Here is a 20211-nt window from a genome sequence, read left to right as displayed (position 1 = left end):
TTCACTCTGTCAACATAGCATTCTACTCGAAAACAGAGATTTTAATAACCTACATTGTACACCACGTTCACAAATTTTAACTCTAGACCCAACCCAAGGCGATGCAGTAACCAGCTCACAGGTAGCACCTCGTGTCTTTCTTTTAAGAGTGTTTGAGTTTCGCCTACACTCAGATCCAGCTCAGTTTGGCTTCCGCCAGAACCATCTAGCTCCAAATCTTGGTCACAGCCTTGATCCAGACATGTGAATGCCAAAGGAGAGCTGCCCTAGATATCGAGGCAGTATTCAACCAAGTACGGCACCAAGGAGCCCTAGCAAAACGGAGGCCAATGGGGGTGAAAGGGAAAGCCTTAGAGTGGTTGGAGTCGTACCATTCACAATTGCTCGGATAATGAAGCAGCCCATGCCAGCCTACAGCAGGACCTGGACAAGGTCCAGGCTTGGGCGGACAAGTGCCAGGCAACTGCCATCTTCAACAGGAAATGGCACCATCACCAAGTCCCCCACCATCAAAATCCTGGGGAGGGGTCACCAATGACCGGAAGTGTAACTAGATCAGCCATAGCAACACTATGGCTGCGAGAGATGGGCAGAGACCAGGTACTCTGCGATGTGTACAAGTCTCAAGCCAAGAGTGTTACACTTGCTTGGATGGTGCAGATGCAACGACACTCTCCAAGACCAAATCCAAGGCCAAATGACCACCTCCTGTGCTGTAAATGTCTTTCCATGACTAAGGAGTCCGCTTGATTGATGGCCCTGCTACTACTAGACTCAATATACATCGCCTCCATGACAGGCACACTGTGGTTGCAGTATGCACTGCTTGCAGGATGCATTACCGCAACTCACTTAAGGTTATTTTAATAGCACTACCCAACTCTGCAACCTTTACCACCAAGGTCAAAGGAATATCAACAACTTGCAATTATATAGCACCTTTAACACAGAAAAACTTCACACAGGCTTAACGAAAATAGACACCAAGCCAAAGGAGGGATTAGGATGAATGACCACAAATGTGCTCAAAGAAGTGGGTTTTAAGGAGGGTCTAAAACAAGAAAAGGTAGGCAAAGAGGAGGATGGGTTTAGGGAAGGAATTCCAGAGAGTGGGACCTAGGCAGCTGAAGCAAAGCCACCAATTTGGGGGGGGGGGGGGGCGGGGGGGCGCGGAAAAGAGGCCGGTGCAGATAAACGGAGATCTCGGGGGAGGGCTATAGTGGTGGAGGAAATTTCTAGAGACAGGAGGCCGCTGAAAGATTTAAACACAAGATGAGAATTTTAAATTTCAGGCATTGGGGGAACCAGGAGCCAATGTAGGTCAGCGAAGACAGGGTGACTGTGTAAGAGAAGGTCGGGACAGCAGTGTTTTAGATGGGCTGGTTTGTGGAAGGTGGAGGTGACAGGCAAGTATGAGGGTTACAGCGGCATACGGGCAGAAGTCGGGCAATGCTTTTGAGATGGAGAGGGTATGGGGTTAGAAGCTCCAACAGGAGCCGAGGTGGTGAACAGTCTGGTTGAGCACAGTCTGGTTGAGCTGGAGACATCACCTTCAAGTCACAATCATCCTGACTTGGACACCTACTGCTACTCAATCATCGCTGGGTCAAAATCCTGGAATTCCCTCCATAACACCACTGTGAGTGTGCAATCATTTCAGGTACTGCAGCGGTTCAAGGCGGCCCACCACCACCTTCGAAGGTCAAGTAGGTATGGGCCTTGCCAAAATCACGCGCATCCCAAGGACAACTTGGAAAAAAAACGCCAGTATTTTAAACTGAATCTCCTTACCCTTGCATTACATGTTGGAATCCATGGCTCTGCGCATGGTTTAAAGGAACCTGAGAAAAGTTACGATGCCTCATACCAGTTGAATTGGAACCTGTGGATCCAATAATGGTTTCTTGGCTCGGAGATGACGAGGATGTTGTGGTACTTGAATTTTCAGAACTCTGAAGAGAGGTTAAAGTTCATTGTAAATATTTTTATTAAGTGACTAAAAACTTTAAAAAACCCACAGGAATTATCCTGTCTACTGTAATGGACCCATCCCATGAAAGAAAGGTAATCGACCTGGAATGATAACGGTTTCTCACTACACAGATGCTGCTTCAACCTGCCGAGTACTTCCTAGAATTTTCTGTTTTTTATTCCACAATCATATTTCATCCTTCAGCCAAAAATAACAGTCTGGACTATACATTTGCTTCATGACCAACACTGACCACGTTGTAACTGGCAAACATGTCAGAGTCCCAGCCTACAACATTCCCTTGCCCCAAACAAGAAAACCAATGACATATACAAGATTGACAAAATGTTCTGGAAGAGAAAAGCCAATTGTCAATCTTTGACAGGTGAAAGGACCCAAGATGCAAGTGTCAGTCAGGGTCAATATTCAAACCATGCATCAACGCAGAATGAGCGATGCTGGTTCTCCAACGATGTCCAAGGGCTTCGACATCTGGTGCTTCTATAGGTTGGATTGCAGGAGAGCGACGACAGTGTGTCTACTCTCTGCGTTTACATTCCTCGCCTATCCTGATGTCAGATTCATAAACTCGCAAAAACACGGCTCCACCATCTTGCAGGTTATAGTGATAAACATGGGGAGCCAGTGCATGGATAATGCTCTCTCAGAAGCGCCAAACGTAAATGTCCCTTTAGGTAAAGTCTCTGGGTCTAAACTAAATACATTTTACCTCAATGAATGGACAGAATCACAGCACAATAAGACACGTTTATTGATGTTTTCAAACACATACTTGAAACATGGCAATGCTTGTAAAAGAAATTATAAGAAAGCTTGAAGAACTTGTCCTAAAAGCAGTGAAATAATCTGAAAATGTACACATATACAAACATAATTGTTAAGACGCCCAGTTTTTAAAATATTTGTATCAGCATCTGTGACTTATTATGATACATCTGAAATAGTAATTTTAAAGGATATTTATTTGCTTCTTGGAACCATGGTAACCCATAGTTCCACTGCCAAAACTAAAAGCTCAACTCAGCTCAGGAGGGTCACGAGCCGAGAGGGAAGCAGCACCGATCGACGATGATTACAATGACGGCTGCAGCTACTTGGAAATGAAAGAACATTACCGTCGTGCCACTGCTGGTTGCTGCAGTTCCATTGTTCCTGTAACTGGGTTTGGGTGATCCTGGAGGAGTCCTTGTAGAGCAGACTAGGTGAACCATGTGATACTCATCTTGCTGGATTGCAAATGTCGGTGGAGGGGGGGGAAGAAAGAGTGAAGGGAGCAAAAACAATTAATTAGGAGCTCATTTTAGCCATCAAATTTCAGACAAAGTTGAGTGCTACAGCAACTAAGCAACGTTACAGCTAAAGATGCAGATTTTTCAATTATAATCTAATTTACTGTCTTTGTTCACTTTACACATCAGATACAAGGTGTTGGGAAGAGAGATCAATTCCATACAAGCCGTTTAGTTTTTTAAAAAGTCAAAATATAAAATTGAACCAACCCCAAGGAAGTATTGGTCTGTAAGCACTTCACATAAAAGTGCCTTTCAAACCATGTATCAATGCAGAATGAGCGATATTGGTTCATAGCTCTGTAGGGAAGTAGAACAGTTTTAACATGCAACTATATCCAATAGGATGATACCATAAGGGTCTTTGAATGTGCAGCACGCTGTTCTACGAGCACACTGTACTGAAGGATAGGAAGCAGTTTCAAACCTGTCCTACAAAGTGACTCCCAAACTTAACTGCACCATCAAAAGGGGTGGGGGTGGGGGGAAAGAGGCTAAGCACGTCAGCAATTTCTCACCTGCAAACAGCTTGGCAGATACTTTCCAGAGGTCTGCCCTGCTGGATAATAACGTGGTGCAAGGGGGCTGGCGGGAGGGGGGGGGGGGGGGGGGGGGAAGCAAGAAAACTTGCCAAATTAATTCGGCAGCAGCCCCCACCTAATCCACCTCCCCCCACCCCCAGAGGAGGAGCAGCAATGCCTGGGGACACCTTCAGCTCCAACCGCCCCTCCAAATTGCACACCAATTGCACATAGAATGCTGTTCCTTCTTCATTGCTGGGCTGGTACTCTGGAATTCCCTACCTAACTCCATCATGAGCGCACTGTCGCTACAAGGACTGCAGCAGCTCAAGAAGGCTCATCATCACCACTGTCTCAGGGCAACGAGAGATGGGCAATAAACGCAATCTTTCCAACATTGCCCACATCTCAACAAATGAAATTAAATTCAGAATGGAGCCAGACATTTGGCCCATCTAGCAGGTTTCTCCATTATTCTGACCATCGCCTAGATTTATTTTATCCAATCTCTCATTTGTTTGGTTCCAGTGCCACTTCTCAGATCACAATCTCTACATTTTAATCACAATCTCACCACAGATCCAAGTTTACACCATTCCATTTTCTGCTGTCCGAGAAAGCTGCGAACATAGGTGTCAATTATTCCCCGCCTGTACAGTGCAAGAGTAAAAGCATTCTGCAAACCAGCAGCTCGGGATAGTCTTGATTTAAAAGATCAAATCCATATTTTTTTTATTTTTTTTTAAAGATTTTAGTGTTTGCACAGACATTTAAGAGCACAAATGCAGAACTCACTGCAGCACTGAAATTATTCAGCCGTACCTGTAACAAATAGGTATGAAATCCTGCTGCGCACTAGTTTAACTCAATTAACTAATTTAAAGTGAACTAGTTAACAAACGTAATAAAATAGCGCAGAGGAATTTCAAACATGCTATTGGGCTTATTACAAATGCCACCCGGCTAATCTCAAACCTCACATTGGGTATAAAAGACGTTCCACCTCGACTACTCTCGGATACCAATACAGAGTGAAGGGCAGGTTGAACATGCATCAGTATCAAATCCCATTTTGGTGGCACAATGTGTTGAGTCTAATTCAAAGGCTATTAACCATGGAATTAAAAGACTTGTATTCCTTGAACAGATGGTGAGGCAGCCTTCATGAACCTTGACAATGGAATTTATGACTAAGGCTCCCTTGTGACTACACCCATGAGCAGCAGGAATTGGATTACACAGCATGGAGAGAGACCACGATTGCTGAATTTGGATTCAGGCAGACAGACAGGAGGTAAAGCGGGGTGATAAATGGAGAAGACCTCTTGGGACGTTGTGACGAGTGGAGTTTCACAAGGGTCCAGCTCAAGGTTTCCTGCATAAATTACATGAAGAGGATATACCGCGTGGCTTTGTAACAAGTTTAAAAGGAGGTTCCCAGCATTCAAAGGAATACAGGAAACTTTTTTTAAAATCCGGCACGGACGGGACCGACGTGGTGCCGGTTCATCAAAAATTCCGGATAACCGAAAGCTATAGTAAAAGATACGGAGCAGAGAGCTCCGTATAAAGCAACAAACCCTGTTGCTTAGCAACAGGTTCAAAACAATGGCCACAAGTTGCAAGCGTGTCTGTAGCTTAGCAACAGCTGCAGCCACACCCTTGCACAGCAACACATGGAGGAAGGCAAGTAATAAAACTTACCTGAACCTACTCCTGAATTTTGTCGGTTAACCGACATTTCCGGTTATTTAGGTGCCGGTTAATCGAAAGTTTTCTGTACATGAGTTAATAAAAGGCTAAGGAATGACAAATGGATTTTAATGTAAATAAATATTGGAAAAAGGCAGCACCTAAGGCCATCATTTGAACACAATAGCTAATTGGTCAGTCAAGGTGTTTGAGGGGGAACTGGTACAGGAGGGAAGTATAAACTGTAAGTATCTTAAATAAGCATAGGAAGAACAGCTTTATTCCAATGTACAGAGACTCCTGATCAATGACAACTTCAAAGATGACCAATCATTTTGCTACATCCTCAGACTGCACATGATACTAGCTTTGTGTAGGAGTTGCAAGAATCAGGAGATCTAGACCTCTGAAATAGTACTCTGTCAATCTCACATACAGGCATGGTTTGTACAGGAAATATTCAGACGAGTGAAGCAGCAGGTAATCTTTTACGGTTGGAGCAAAGTTGAGGGAGTTTTACTTTGCACCTAGCTCTGTTATACCCTACCTGTAGTTGTTGATGCTTGTCCGAGTGCTCAAATATGTTGGGTGGGAAGTGAGCGTCATTACCCAGCAACAATACAAACCTACCCCCTTCCGCTATAATACAAGAGCCCCGCCACCCCACCCGGGAGCTGGGACCCAGTAAACATGCCCCCTTCTCCAGCTCAACTGCCATAAGTTTACACCATTCCCATCCTTGCAGAATACTGCCCAAATGTGCACAAGTGTCTATCCACCTCCCTTGTATGTACCTGTGAATACTGTACGACAGGCATTTTGGTCATCATAATATGCAATCTCAATTAAAAAATAAATTGCAGCCATTCGGAGAGCTGGTGCTGCAACACATTTAAAACTGCACAGAAGCCAAGATGGACTCTGAACCCCGTTTTATTTCAATTTGGTCACCGTCTATTAACCCAGATTCACTTCATATTAACCAAATCCAAGAGCACCAAGAGGAAGAGGATTTAAATTACCTTTCTGAAAATGTCCTTCAGCTGCAAGTGGTCAGGGAGAAGTTTGCCCGAGTACACAAGCCTCTGATCCTTGGTGGACTGTGGAGGGAACAGAAAAGGTGAATTTATTTGCAGGCAGTCGCTTCACAAATTGTAAAAAGGAAGAACTTGCATTTATAGAAGGTTTTCCCATCCTCAGAACACCCCAAACGGCTTCAGACAATGAAATACTTTTTGAAGTGCAGTCACTGATGTAATGTAGCAGCCAATTTGTGCACAGCAAGCTCCCACAAACAGCAACTAAGTTAAGTCGCCAGTTGGTTGAGAGATAAATGTTGGCCAGGACACCAAGAGGACTCGCCTTCTCTTTGAATAATGACAGGGGATCCTTTACATTCGTCTGAACAGGCAGACGAGGCCTCGGTTTAACGTCTCATCCAAAAGTCAGACAATGCAGCATCGCCTCAGTAATGCACTAAAATATCAATATTTTGTTCTGGAGTGGGGCTTGAACACGTGACTTTCTGACTCAGGAAAGAGCGCTCCCAACAGAGCCAAACTGACATGTGCAAAATCATCTACTTTTAACACCTGCATTGGTTTCCTTTAGAAGGAACAATAATTTCTGGTCTCTAAGCTTGATATCAGAAAGACCTACTACCCTAAGATGAGAAAGTCATGAGTTAAGCTGGAAATAAAACACCAATGGAACATAGCCCATGCATTCAGTGTGTCTGCGAATTAAGTCTACTCCTTTCCTGAGTACAAGATTCCACCCCTTGTGCCTGGTGAAAGGAGAAACAGATCAGATTATGAAAACCTGATGGAAATTTATAGGAATCCGATATGGTACTATACTATATCCAAAGTGAGGGTTGTACAAGCAGCATGGATACACCTTTTGTATCGTTCTCTCCTCACCCACTCCCCACCCCGACACGCACCTCAAGCAGGTTTATGCTTCCATCCCCGTGACTGCCAACGTAAGTGGAAAACCAACTGCAAGCAAACTACACCAATCAAAAGGATGGGCAACAATGAAAGTAACACTTGTGGAGAGTGAATCATTTCAAATATTTCCCGCGGCTTAAAGGGAGCACCGGAGAAGGCCCAGGACACAGCGCGGACCCGAGTGGGAGCGGCGGCGTAAAGGGAGCACCGGAGAAGGCCCAGAACACAGCGCGGACCCGAGTGGGAGCAGCGGCTTAAAGGGAGCACCGGAGAAGGCCCAGAACACAGCGCGGACCCGAGTGGGAGCAGCGGCTTAAAGGGAGCACCAGAGAAGGCCCAGAACACAGCGCGGACCTGAGTGGGAGCGGCGGCTTAAAGGGAGCACTGGAGAAGGCCCAGGACACAGCGCGGACCCGAGTGGGAGCAGCGGCTTAAAGGGAGCACCAGAGAAGGCCCAGAACACAGCGCGGACCTGAGTGGGAGCGGCGGCTTAAAGGGAGCACCGGAGAAGGCCCAGGACACAGCGCGGACCCGAGCGGGAGCGGCGGCTTAAAGGGAGCACCGGAGAAGGCCCCGAACACAGCGCGGAGCTGAGTGGGAGCGGCGGCTTAAAGGGAGCACCAGAGAAGGCCCAGAACACAGCGCGGACCCGAGCAGGAGCGGCGGCTTAAAGGGAGCACTGGAAAAGGCCCAGGACACAGCGCGGACCCGAGTGGGAGCGGCGGCTTAAAGGGAGCACCGGAGGAGGCCCAGGACACAGCACGGACCCGAGCGGGAGCGGCGGCTTAAAGGGAGCACTGGAAAAGGCCCAGGACACAGCGCGGACCCGAGTGGGAGCGGCGGCTTAAAGGGAGCACCGGAGAAGGCCCAGGACACAGCGCGGAGCTGAGTGGGAGCGGCGGCAGCGGGAGTGGCGGCTTAGAGAGCTGAGCAGAGACTTTAAAAAACACAAGGAGTGACATCACAAGACAGCAGGTAGGTGATTGGTTGGTGAGTATTACAGCTCTTTTGCTCTCTAGGTTAGGCAAGTGGATTAAATTCAGAACTGGGAAAGTATTAACTACTTTAACTTTATTGAATTAACAACAAACTAAATTAACAAATTAAAACTAAAAATTAACAGTAAAAATAAAGCGTTTGAATAAATACTGTAACTAATTATATGAATAAAATAAGGTTAGAGATAGAGATGGCAGGGCAGGTGGTGTGTCGTAACTGCAGCCTGTGGGAGTTGGTGGAGACCAATGATATCCCGAACAACCACATCTGTTGTAAGTGTCTGCAGCTCGAGTAACTTCGGCTCGAAGTTGTTGGGCTGGAGTCCGAGCTGCAGACATTGCGATGAATCAGGGAAGGAGAGAGTTACCTGGACACTTTGTTCCAGGAGGCAGTCACACCCCTTAGGTTAAGCAGTACTTCAGAAATAGTCAAGGGTCAGGGTCAGGAGGGTGTGACTGCGAGTCAGGAGGTATAAGGACCCAGGATGTAGTGATGGAGGAGTCTCAGCCTTTGACCTTGTCCAACAGGTACGAGGTACTTGCTGCCTGTATGGATGAGAATAAGGACTGCAGGGAGGATGGGCAAACTGACCACGGCACCACAGTACAGGAGGCCATTCAAGTGGGGCAGTAAAAAGGAATGCGGTAGTGGTAGGCAACAGCATAGTCATGGGGAATAGGTACTGTTCCCTGCAGCCGCGACCGGGAGTTCCGAAGGTGTTGCCTGCCTGGTGCCAGGGTTAAAGATATCTCCTCGCAGCTGGAGAAGAACTTGGAGTGGGAGGGGGAGGATCCAGTTGTCATGGTCCATGTAGGAACCAACAACATAGGTAGAACTAGGAATGAGGTTCTGCTGAGAGAGTTTGAGGAGCTAAGATCCAAATTAAGCAGAACCTCAAAAGGTAATAATTTCTGGATTGTTACTTGAGCCACACGCAAATTGGCATAGGGACAAACAGATTCGAGGTTTAAATGTGTGGCTCAAAGAGTGGGGTAGGAGGAAGGGGTTTCAGTTCATGGGGCACTGGCATCAGTACGGGGGAAAGGAGGAGCTGTTCCGTTGGGACGGGCTCCACCTAAGCCAGGGCTGGAACCAGAGTCCTGGTGATCCGAATAACTGGGGCAGTAGATAGGACTTTAAACTAATGAAGGGGGTGGGGTGGGAGGATTCAGGAAAAGAGTAAATTTAAAAGAAGCGAGAGAAATGTCGAGGCTCTAGAGCAGAGTAGAGCTTTGGGTAAAAATAAGCAGAGTGGGTCAGGAAGGGACAGAGAGAGTAACAAAGGTAATGGGGCATCAGTGACTAAGGTGGCATCAGGGAAAAATAGAAATAAGTCAAAGCTAAAGGCACTATATCTGAATGTGTGAAGCATTCACAACAAAATAGATGAATTAATAAGGCAGATAGAAATTAATAGGTTTGATCTAATAGCCATTACAGAGACGTGGTTGCAAAGTGGCCAAGGTTGGGAACTAAATATTCCAGGATACTTAACTTTTAGAAGAGAAAGGCAAAATGGAAAAGGAGGAGGGGTAGCCCTGATAATAAAGGATGGGATAAAGACAGTAGAGAGAAAGGATCTTAGCTCCGAAAATCAAGAAGTAGAATCAGTTTGGGTGGAGCTAAGAAACAGCAAGGGGCAGAAAACATTGGTGCAGTAGTTGTTGTTTATAGGCCCCCAAACAGTAGTTGAAGTGTAGGGCAGAGTATAAATCAGGAAATTAGAGGTGCATGTAACAACTGTAATACAGAAATCATGGGGAACTTTAATCTACATATAGACTGGGCAAACCAAATTTGCAGTAATAGTGTGGAGGACGAATTCATGGACTATATACAAGAAAGTTTTCTAGATCAGTATGTTGAGGAACAGGCTATTTTAGATCTGGTATTGTGCAGTGAGAAAGGGTTAATTAATAACCTTGTAGTAAAGGGGCCTTAAGGGAAGAGTGACCATAATATGATAGAATTTTATATCGAGTTTGAAAGTGATTTAGTTAAATTCGAAACTAGTGTCTTAAATCTAAACAAAGCAAACTACATAGTTTATTATTAAGGACATGGTAACAGGGCACTTCAAAAATAATACGACTGGGCAGAGTCAACACGGATTTATGAAAGGGAAATCGTGTTTGACAAATCTGTTAGAGATTTTTGAGGTTGTAACTAGCAGAATAGCTAAGGTGGAACCAGTGGATGTGGTGTATTTGGATTTTCAGAAGGCATTCAATAATGTGCCACACAAGAGGTTATTAAACAAAATTAGAGCTCATGGGATTGGGGGCAATATACTGGCATAGATTGAGGATTAGTTAACGGACAGAAAACAGTAGGAATAAACGGGTCATTTTTGGGTTGACAAGCTGTAACTAGTGGGGTACCGCGAGGATCAGTGCTTGGGCCTCAGCTATTCAGAAGCTACATCAATGATTTGGATGAGGGGACCAAATGTAATATATCCAAGTTTCCTGATGATACAAAGCTCGGTGGGAATGTAAGTTGTGAGGAGGATGCAAAGAGGCTTCAAGGGGATATAGACAGACTAAGCAAGTGGGCAAGAACATGGCAAATGGAATATAATGTGGAGAAATGTGAAGTTATCCACTTTGGTCAGAAAAATAGAAAAGCATATTTTTTAAATGGAGAGAGATTGGGAAATGCTGGTGTTCAGAGGGACCTGGGTGTCCTTGTACACAAATCACTGAAAGTTAACATGCAGGTACAGCAAGCAATTAGGAAAGCCAATGGTATATTGGCCTTTATTACAAGAGGATTTGAGGACAAGAGTAAAGATGTCTTACTGCAATTATATAGGGCCCTGGTGAGACCACACCTGGAGTATTGTGTACAGATTTGGTCTCCTTACCGAAGGAAGGATATACTTGCCATAGAGGGAGTGCAACGAAGGTTCACCAGACTGATTCCTGGGATGGGGGGATTGTCCTATAAGGAGAGGTTGAGTAGAGTAGGCCTATATTCCTTAGAGTTTAGAAGAATGAGAGGTGATCTCATTGAAACGTATAAAATTATTACAGGGCTTGACAGGGTAGATGCAGGGAGGATGTTTCCCCTGGCTGGGGAGTCTAGAACCAGGGGTCACAGTCTCAGAATAAGGGGTCGGCCATTTAGGACTGAGATGAGGAGAAATTTTTTCACTCAGAGGGTGGTGAATCTTTGGAATTCTCCACCCCAGAGGGCTGTGGAGGCTCAGTCGTTGAGTATATTCAAGACAGAGATCGATAGATTTTTGGATATTAAGGGAATCGAGGGATAGGGGGGGTAGTGCAGGAAAGTGGAGATGAGGTAGAAGATCAGCCATGATCTCATTGAATGGCGGAGCAGGCGCGAAGGTCCAAATGGCCGACTCCTGCTGCTATTTTTTATGTTCTTATATGTATGTGTACATGTGTGTGCTCACTCAACTAACACCAAGATCAGAACCTGCCTTTCAATTCTAGGGGTTCCTTTTAAGGCAGGTCCCACATTATAAGAAAAAGATAACAAATGAACCAATTTTCCCCCAACATCTAGTCCAGCTAAAGCTTGTTAAATTTAAAATTAATTCTTTCAACTCCCTCTGACGTCCTACAAAGTTTTATATTTTTAACCTCTCTTTAGTACAACTGTTCTCTTGATTAGGTCATAGCAATATGATGTTGCAGGACAGGGAATGCAAAGTTACATGGGCACTCAGAGTACATACATCCTATGGTGGAGCTTGTTAAATGCAGCACCACACTCCAGTGCAAGAGGAAATAAAGGCTTTCAAGGTTACCTTTCCTCCACTGCAGGGTGATTCACCTGAACCACACTAAGAAGCACGGAAAGTGCACAACTTTGCAGTGTACAAATCAGACCACCTCCTGAAAGGCAGGTGACAGTACAGGAAACTTTGTGCTATCCGGCACCGACGGGACCGAGCTGTTGCCGTCCCAAAACTGCCGGACAAACCAGCACTAATGTTGAAACATACGGAGATTTTGAGCTCCGTATCTGGCAACAAACCCTGTTGCTTAACAACAGCTTCTAAACAGTCGGCCGTACCTTGCAAGCGTCTCTGTAGCTTAGCAACAGCTTCAGCGAGACCTTGCAGAGCCTGACTGGTGAAAAAAAAAAGCAACAAAACGACTCCTGATTTTTGCCGGTGGATCGAGCATTCCGGACAGTTAACCTCCAGATAAACCAAAGTTTCTTGTACCAGAGGCAGGGGAAAATAAAAATCACTGACTGTAGTTGCAAATTTAGTTGCTCATCAGCTAAATACTGTAGTTTGCAATTTGATGATACTAATGTATCGACTGCCTATTGCCATGGATATACATTAAGTAGCAAGAATTTTGCTTAAAGCATTTTTCCTGTGGCAGGTTTACAAAAAGCTTACAGACACGTTCCCAATTACATTTATGTCTGCATTCTTAAAGAAACAATTGTACTGTTGGGAGCTATTGGGCCTGAATTTGCGGTCGGCGACAAAGGAGTACGTCACCAACATCGCAAGTAAATCCACACAGCCTCGTGCGATCCCCCGTGAGAACTTCCTTGACAACACTGCAGAGTTCCACACAGTATGTGAACCCGAGATCATGTGGGGCGGTGGTTCTTTTACTTCCTGATCCTTAGCCTATAAGCTATTCATTCGGGTCTCGCCAGCTTTAATGCCGCTTGTAGCTGGTATGTCTGTGCTTAGCGAGACAGTCACTGTCCTTGGTGGCGTATATTCTACAAAACATCGAGGTCAATTTCCTCAGTAATTTCAACACTACACATACCATCTCTGGTGACATGTTCAGGACATCCAAAAATACTGCCGTTCTCATGATTTAAATGAAAACAAAAATGGCAATCTACAATGATTGTTCTAAACTTGCACTGGCTGATTGTAAACCATTTTCTTGCAGGATACACAGCCTAACAGGGCTATGTACAATATAAAATCGAAGGTTCCTATTAATAGTGATGGGTGTTAGGTTTTTATTGGGAATGAAGTTCTTTCTGCTGGTCCCCGTACACTGTGCAACAGGCTTCCTGCGCCTGCTTGCACAAGACTTAAAAATTGAAGGCGCAATTACTTTGGAGTAGGTGGGCAATTAGCCCAACTTTTCGCCAGCACCCTGATTTCTATCAGGAGGTGAAAGACGCAGCGAATCCTCTGTATTCGTAACTTGACAGATCGCAAGTTCGGGATTCCGAACTTGCAGTCAGTTTCAAAGGCGGTATATGACGGTAAACGCTGACAATTTCGCACTCATGCCAACTGCAAATTCAGGGCCAATGTTCTAAAAAGAAACTGTACTTCACATGGAACAATTAGATTAAAGCATACTAAATTATTCTAAATACAAGCAAAATAGGGCAGTGTCATAGCTCAATGCCTAAAAAGACCTTCTTTATGGTTGCTACTTTAGAACAAATAGCTGGTCTTTGATGTTGAGAGCTTTACATGTGGCCAGAGAGTAAAACAGTGCATTAATGCTAAATGCAAAATGATGGAAAAATTGTTACCACACTTCCAATTATCGGTGAAAAAAATAAAGTACCGTGGCCATTTGGAATTCTTCTCCAACGTTGTATTGAGTGCAAGACCATGGCTGTTCACCTGCACTCCTCTCTCCCCACCCTTAATTCAAGCTCAAGGTACCTGTAGCTTTGGGAGCAGGTGAGTTTTATTTTTGTGCTCTACCGATATGGCAGGTAAGCAAGTGGAACTTTAAACATCCCTCACGCAGTGTTTATATTGATGCAAGCACTACGTGCAAACATCAGTATTTACTACTTGGAAGATTTAAGCTGGGTGTGCTACTTGAAGGTCTTAGTCATTTCAGTGTGGTACACACTTGGTACATGCAATGCATTCAAGTGCCTGCATGCATTGTAGCCAAGTATTTAAAGACCCCCTCCAACCCAAGTGGACATTGCAAAATTATCAGTAAACACCACTGTTCTATGTTATACCAAAGATCTGTCAACCTGGGGAGCCATCAACAGCATTCAAAAGATTCCTGGGAGTGGTTATTTAGGAGGTGTAATTAAGGGTCAGCCCTGCCTGGGAAACAAAACTGCAGCAACTTCACATCACTGGACCCAAAGCCAATCTGAACTCTGGGGTGGTTAAGCTATAAAGCAGAGCTTCTTATGGAATACATGCATCTTGTAGAGCGGTGGTGTACTCGAAACGGTCTCTGCTTCCCGTGAGCAACTGCTGGGATGCAGCACATTGCCAAGAAGGGCAAGGCTGCCGACTGGATTGAAGATTATGCAAATGAGATGCTGCAAAAAAGCCCCAAATCAAAACTGCCCATGAAGCCTACCGCTAAACAATTCCACTTTCCCCTCGCTCTGCTCCACATTCAAACTGCTGCAGGGGAGGGGGAAACTAATCAAAGCTCAAAAAAGGTTGCAAGGATAAACCCAGCAAGGGCACAATTTCAAAATTTGCAGTAGCCACAGAACTTGGAAGTATAGTGAACAGTGAGTAGGATAGTGATAGACTTCAAGAGGACAGACAGGTTGGTGGAATGGGTGGACATGTAGCAGGTGAAATTTAACGCAGAAAAGTGCAAAGTGATACATTTTGGTAGGAAGAACGAGGAGAGGCAATATAAACTAAAGGGTACAATTCTAAAGGGGGTGTAGGAACAGAGAGAGCTGGGGGTATATGTGCACAAATCATTGAAGGTGGCAGGGCAGGTTGAGAAAACGATTAAAAAGCATATGGAATCCTGGGCTTCATAAATAGAGGCACAGAGTACAAAAGCAAGGGAGTTATGACGAACTTTATAAAACACTGGTTCGGTCTCAATTGGAGTATTGTGTCCAATTCTGGGCACCGCACTTTAGGAAGGATGCGAAGGCCTTAGAGAGGGTGCAGAAAAGATTTACAAGAATGGTTCCAGGGATGAGGGACTTCAGTTACGTGGATAGCTTAGAGAAGCTGTGGTTGTTCTCTTGGAGCAGAGAAGATTGAGAGGAGATTTGACAGAGGTGTTCAAAATCATGAGGGGTCTAGACAGAGTAGATAGAGAGAAACTGTTCCCATTGGCGGATGGGTCGAGAACCAGAGGACAGAGATTTAAGGTGATTGGCAAAAGAATCAAAGGCAACATGAGGAGAAACTTTTTTTATGCAGTGAGTGGTTAGGATCTGGAATGCACTTGCCTGAGAGGGTGGTGAAGGCAGATTCAGTCATAGCTTTCAAAAGGGAATTGGATAAGTACCTGAAGGAAAAAAATTTGAGTAGCTGGAGTGCTCTTGCTGAGAGCTGGCATGGGCTCGATGGGCCGAATGGCCTCCTTCAGTGCTGTAACCATTCTGTGATTCTATCATGTCACCTGCCTTCGCATTATGTCACAGCCACAACAGTACATGCAGATATAAAGGACACTTGAAAGCAACTAGAAAAACAACCCATTAAATACCAAATCATATGCTGCATGCATTTAAAGAAAACAGAATACACTCCAGAGACACGGGAAATAAGGCCCTTATGTCACAGCCATCCAAATACACTCGCACCCTTCACTTGTTTACCTTATACAAGGCGCTGATCTGATGTGCAACCTGTGTACATAATAGTTTAGTAGGCATTAAAGGAGGACTTGGAGAACTGTGCTAAAATTATATTTTAACTTTGTAATTTATGAAATGTATAAAACAGAATAGCTGCAAGGCTACTAGAATAGCAGGAGCAGCTTAATTACTGCAACGATATATTTTAGTACAGGGTTAATAACTTTAAACAATGAGAAATTAAGCACTTTACTTTGACTGGTCTCATCTTTATTGATCCCCGTTAGTTATTTTTTGCTTTACTTCCAAGTAATTTCTAATACATTTTATAACCATCACCTGAACTTGGGGAGTCAAGTAGAGTCTTGATTTTCTTTTTTTTTTTTTTAAAAAAGGATAGCTGTAATTTTTATATTGGTTATATTTTTCTGTAATAACTTATATGAGCAAACAAGATTGAATTAGATCAGATCAGCTCAGAGTTAGAGCAGAAGCAATAGATCTCTCAGCTCTGGTACTCTGTAGCAGGTTTTAAGAGTGGATTACGTAGAATGTACAGCACAGAAACAGGCCATTTTGCCCAACTTGTCTATTCCAGCTCCATACGAGCCTCCTCCCACCCTCTTCATCTAAGCCTGTCAGATTAGATTGAAGGTGCCTTGAACACAGTCAAGTGAAATACTGTGGTGCCTGTGTCAACTGTATTAGGCACAGAATGGCACAATTTTTAAAAAGAGAATTAAGAGGGTTGCGGAGCAAGTAGGAGAGTGGGATTAGACTAGGTGGTTCATGTGGAGCAAAACTCTGGCACAGACATGATATGCCGAATGGCCTATTTCTGCGTAGCAACATCCCACGACTAGACCGTAACTATCTGACTTAACCAACTTTCCACATACTCTCAATTAATGCAGCTTTCACTACACACACCAACCTCGGTAGCATCACAACTAAAGAATCAAGTTTTAATTTTTTTTCTCTGCGATACTCAAAGGAATAAAGCAACATTTAGAAAAAAAAATGAAAGCTGAAGAAAGTCATAATCATCACCCGAACATGGAGGTTCAATTACAGCCTTTGAATCTGCTCCTTTTTAAAGGGTAGCTGTAATTTCTCTGTGGCGATGTACTCACTATCAGTCCATTTTTGTACTGGCAGCAACCAATTGCCTATCCCCAGTGCACTGTGTCAGTGTCATTCACACCGCAGAATTAATGATTGTGACATCATTACTGCAAGCTTAGATAGAAATAATTCAATTCAATTCAATTCAATTTTATTAGTCATATATGCAGCAGACGTGTGTACTGCACAATGAAATGTTGATTTTTACGAGTCCTCCCAACATCAGTCCATTTCATGGAGATTCTGTGGCCAGAGTAGATTATAAAAAACTAGTTCATCTCCCATGGCATTGCACGTGGAGCAAAGTTAAAGAAAATAGTCTCTTCCTGTAACTGTGTTTGCTCGTCTCCCACTCCCTGCATTAGTCTGTCTTCCTCTTTCTCCATAGCTCATTTTCTCTCTATGCTTCTCAGATACCTCCTGTGCCTATGAGAGTGTGTGTGTGTCTCTCTCTCTCATTGCTTCTCTCCCTCTGTCAGAAAAATAGGTAGATGTTCCCTTTTAAATAAGTCTACATGACCTCATGTGATCTGGTTAATAGTTACTATCGGCAACAGTTGTAAGCATTGCTAGATGGTTTTCTTTTGGCAAAATGCATATACTATCCACAAATGCTCTCCTGCCTGGAAGTTGCCCTTCCAGTCACACTGTGGAGTTTGCTACTAACTCCACCGACAGGGCAACTCATATTGTTCTTTTTTCTTGCTTTTCTTTGAGAAGGAAGGGGCAGGTGAGAGTGACTGCCCTTGACATCAAGGCAGCATTTGATCAAGTATGTCATCAAGGAGCCCCAGTAAATTGAAGTCAATGGGAATCAGGGGGAAAACTCTCCACTGGCTAGAGTCATACCTAGCACAAAGGAAGATGGTTGTGGTCGTTGAAGGTCAATCATCACAGCCCCAGGACATTGCTGCAGGAGTTCCTCAGGGCAGTGTCCTAGGCCCAACCACCTTCAGCTGCTTCATCAATGACCTTCCTCCAACATAAGGTCAGAAATGGGGATGTTCGCTGATGACTGCATAGTGTTCAGTGCCATTCACAACTCCTCAGATAATGAAGCAGTCCATGCCCACATGCAACAAGACCTGGACGACATTCAAGCTTGGGCTGATCAGTGGCAGGTAACATTCGCGCCACAGAAGTGCCAGCCAATAACTATCTCCAACAAGCGAGAGTCTAACCACTGCCCCATGACAATCAATGGCATTGCCATCGCTGAATCCACCACCATCAACATCCTGGGGATCACCATTGACCAGAAACTTAACTGGACCAGCCACATAAATACTGTGGTAACAAGAGCAGGTCAGAGGCTAGGTATTCTGCAGCGAGTGTCTCACCTCTTGATTCCCAAAAGCCTTTCCATCATCTACAAGGCACAAGTAAGGAGTGTGATGGAATACTCTCCACTTGCCTGGATGAGTGCAGCTCCAACAACCCTCAAGAAGCTCAACAGCATCTAGGATAAAGCAGCCTGCTTGATTGGCACCCCACCCACCACCTTAAACATTCACTCCCTCCACTACCGGCGTACCGTGGCTGCAGTGTGTACCATCGACAAGATGCACTGCAGTAACTCACCAAGGCTTCTTCCGCAGCACCTCCCAAACCCGCGACCTCTACCAGCTAGAAGGATAAGGGCAGCAGGCGCATGGGAACACCACCACCTCCAAGTTCCCCTCCAAGTCACACATCATCCTGACTTGGAAGTATATCGCCTATCGTTCATCGTCGCTGGGTCAAAATCCTGGAACTCCCTCCCTAACAGCACTGTGGGAGTACCCTCACCACAGGGACTGCAGCGGTTCAAGGCGGTGGCTCACCACCACCTTCTCAAGGGCAACTAGGGATGGGCAATAAATGCTAGCCTTGCCAGCGATGCCCACATCCCATGTATGAATTTTAAAAAACGTCATGTAGCTGGAACTAAAGATCTGTGCTTGCTCATGTTCCCAAGAGAAAGAGCTGTCTCCCCCAGTCTTTGATCACCTGTCAGGAGTACTAACCAAGGCCAGTAATATATTTTCCGGTTGTGCTTTCCATTTCCAATTGTGCTTTCCATTTGCCACTTTATATCAAAATATTTAAACTATTTCAAATGACCTCAACCACTAATTACAACCTCTCCCTCTCACCAAACTCCCTCTGAGCTTGCTACTGTATCCAGGATGCCACACACCTTCTGCTGCTGTGATGTCAGAATGGAAGAGGATCATTGGGCAATGAAAGTGGGAAACCCTGACAAACCATGTCCACCAATACAACTTTGAGAGATCTACAAACTAACTGGAAATCGCAACAGACTTCCAGGGCTGAGAAAATCCCATAAAAGCACTTATTGGCAGCACGCTCACCTCAGAGTCAGAAGGGCGTGGGCTCAAGCCCTCGTCCAGGACTTGAGCACATAATCTAAGGTAACACTTCAGTACCACGGGTGCAGTGTTTTGGATGACACGTTAATCCAAGTCTGCCTGTTCAGGTGGACATAAAGGATCCCATGGCACTATTTAAAGAATAGCAGGGGCGCTCTCGTGTCCTGACCAAAAGTTATTCCTCAACGGCCATCACAAACAGATTATCTGGTCATTTATCACATTGTAATCTACAGGATCTTGCTGTGCGCAAATTGGCTACTGCATTTTCCTGCATGACAGTGACTACACTTCAAAAGTAATTCATTGGCTGTGAAGTGCTTTAGGATGTCCTGAGGATGTAAAAGATGCTACATAAATGCAACTCTTTCTTCTAAATATAGTGGCATCCTGGTAACTTAATTAAGTTTTATACAAATCTATCTTTATTAGCAGCATTTGCTGTAAACCTTCCTGATGAAAACCAATCACGATCCATGGCTCAATCATTGTTGATCTCAAAGCCAGCAGACCAAGAAGCTTGCTCAAGAGCAAGAGCGCTCGTTTTTAATATACTAGTCAATCTCCTGAGACAATGTACTCGTCAAAACCAAGTGCAGTGTTCAGGTGAAGCAGAGGTAGAGACTGGGGGATAATTGGATCAGGGCACACAGACATAATTCAGTTGCACTTTTAAAGTCATATATTCTGCACAGACTTTTATATTTCCATTATGTCCAGATTTATATTGGAAACTGCCTATGTTGACTTGTCACATTGTAA

General features: G+C 44.6%; 1 protein-coding gene across 2 annotated transcripts in view; it reads right to left on the bottom strand.

Moving 5' to 3' along the window:
• Positions 1 to 20211, bottom strand: part of herpud2 (HERPUD family member 2) — a 58120-nt gene that overhangs the window by 19119 nt on the left and 18790 nt on the right. For both annotated transcript variants that reach the window (XM_085993731.1, XM_085993730.1), the window contains exons 2-4: positions 6518 to 6595; positions 3109 to 3219; positions 1792 to 1952 (exon numbers count right to left, since the gene is read on the bottom strand). In XM_085993731.1, coding sequence (XP_085849857.1) covers positions 1792 to 1952; positions 3109 to 3219; positions 6518 to 6595 — 350 coding nt within the window. The remainder of the gene's footprint in view (positions 1 to 1791; positions 1953 to 3108; positions 3220 to 6517; positions 6596 to 20211) is intronic.

Source organism: Somniosus microcephalus, chromosome 7 (assembly GCF_052327205.1).
Source record: "Somniosus microcephalus isolate GS21.2 chromosome 7, FLI_Smic_1.0, whole genome shotgun sequence".
Classification (NCBI taxonomy): domain Eukaryota; kingdom Metazoa; phylum Chordata; class Chondrichthyes; order Squaliformes; family Somniosidae; genus Somniosus; species Somniosus microcephalus.
Note: the sequence above shows the minus strand (reverse complement) of the source record. Positions and strands in the feature narration are given on the sequence as shown.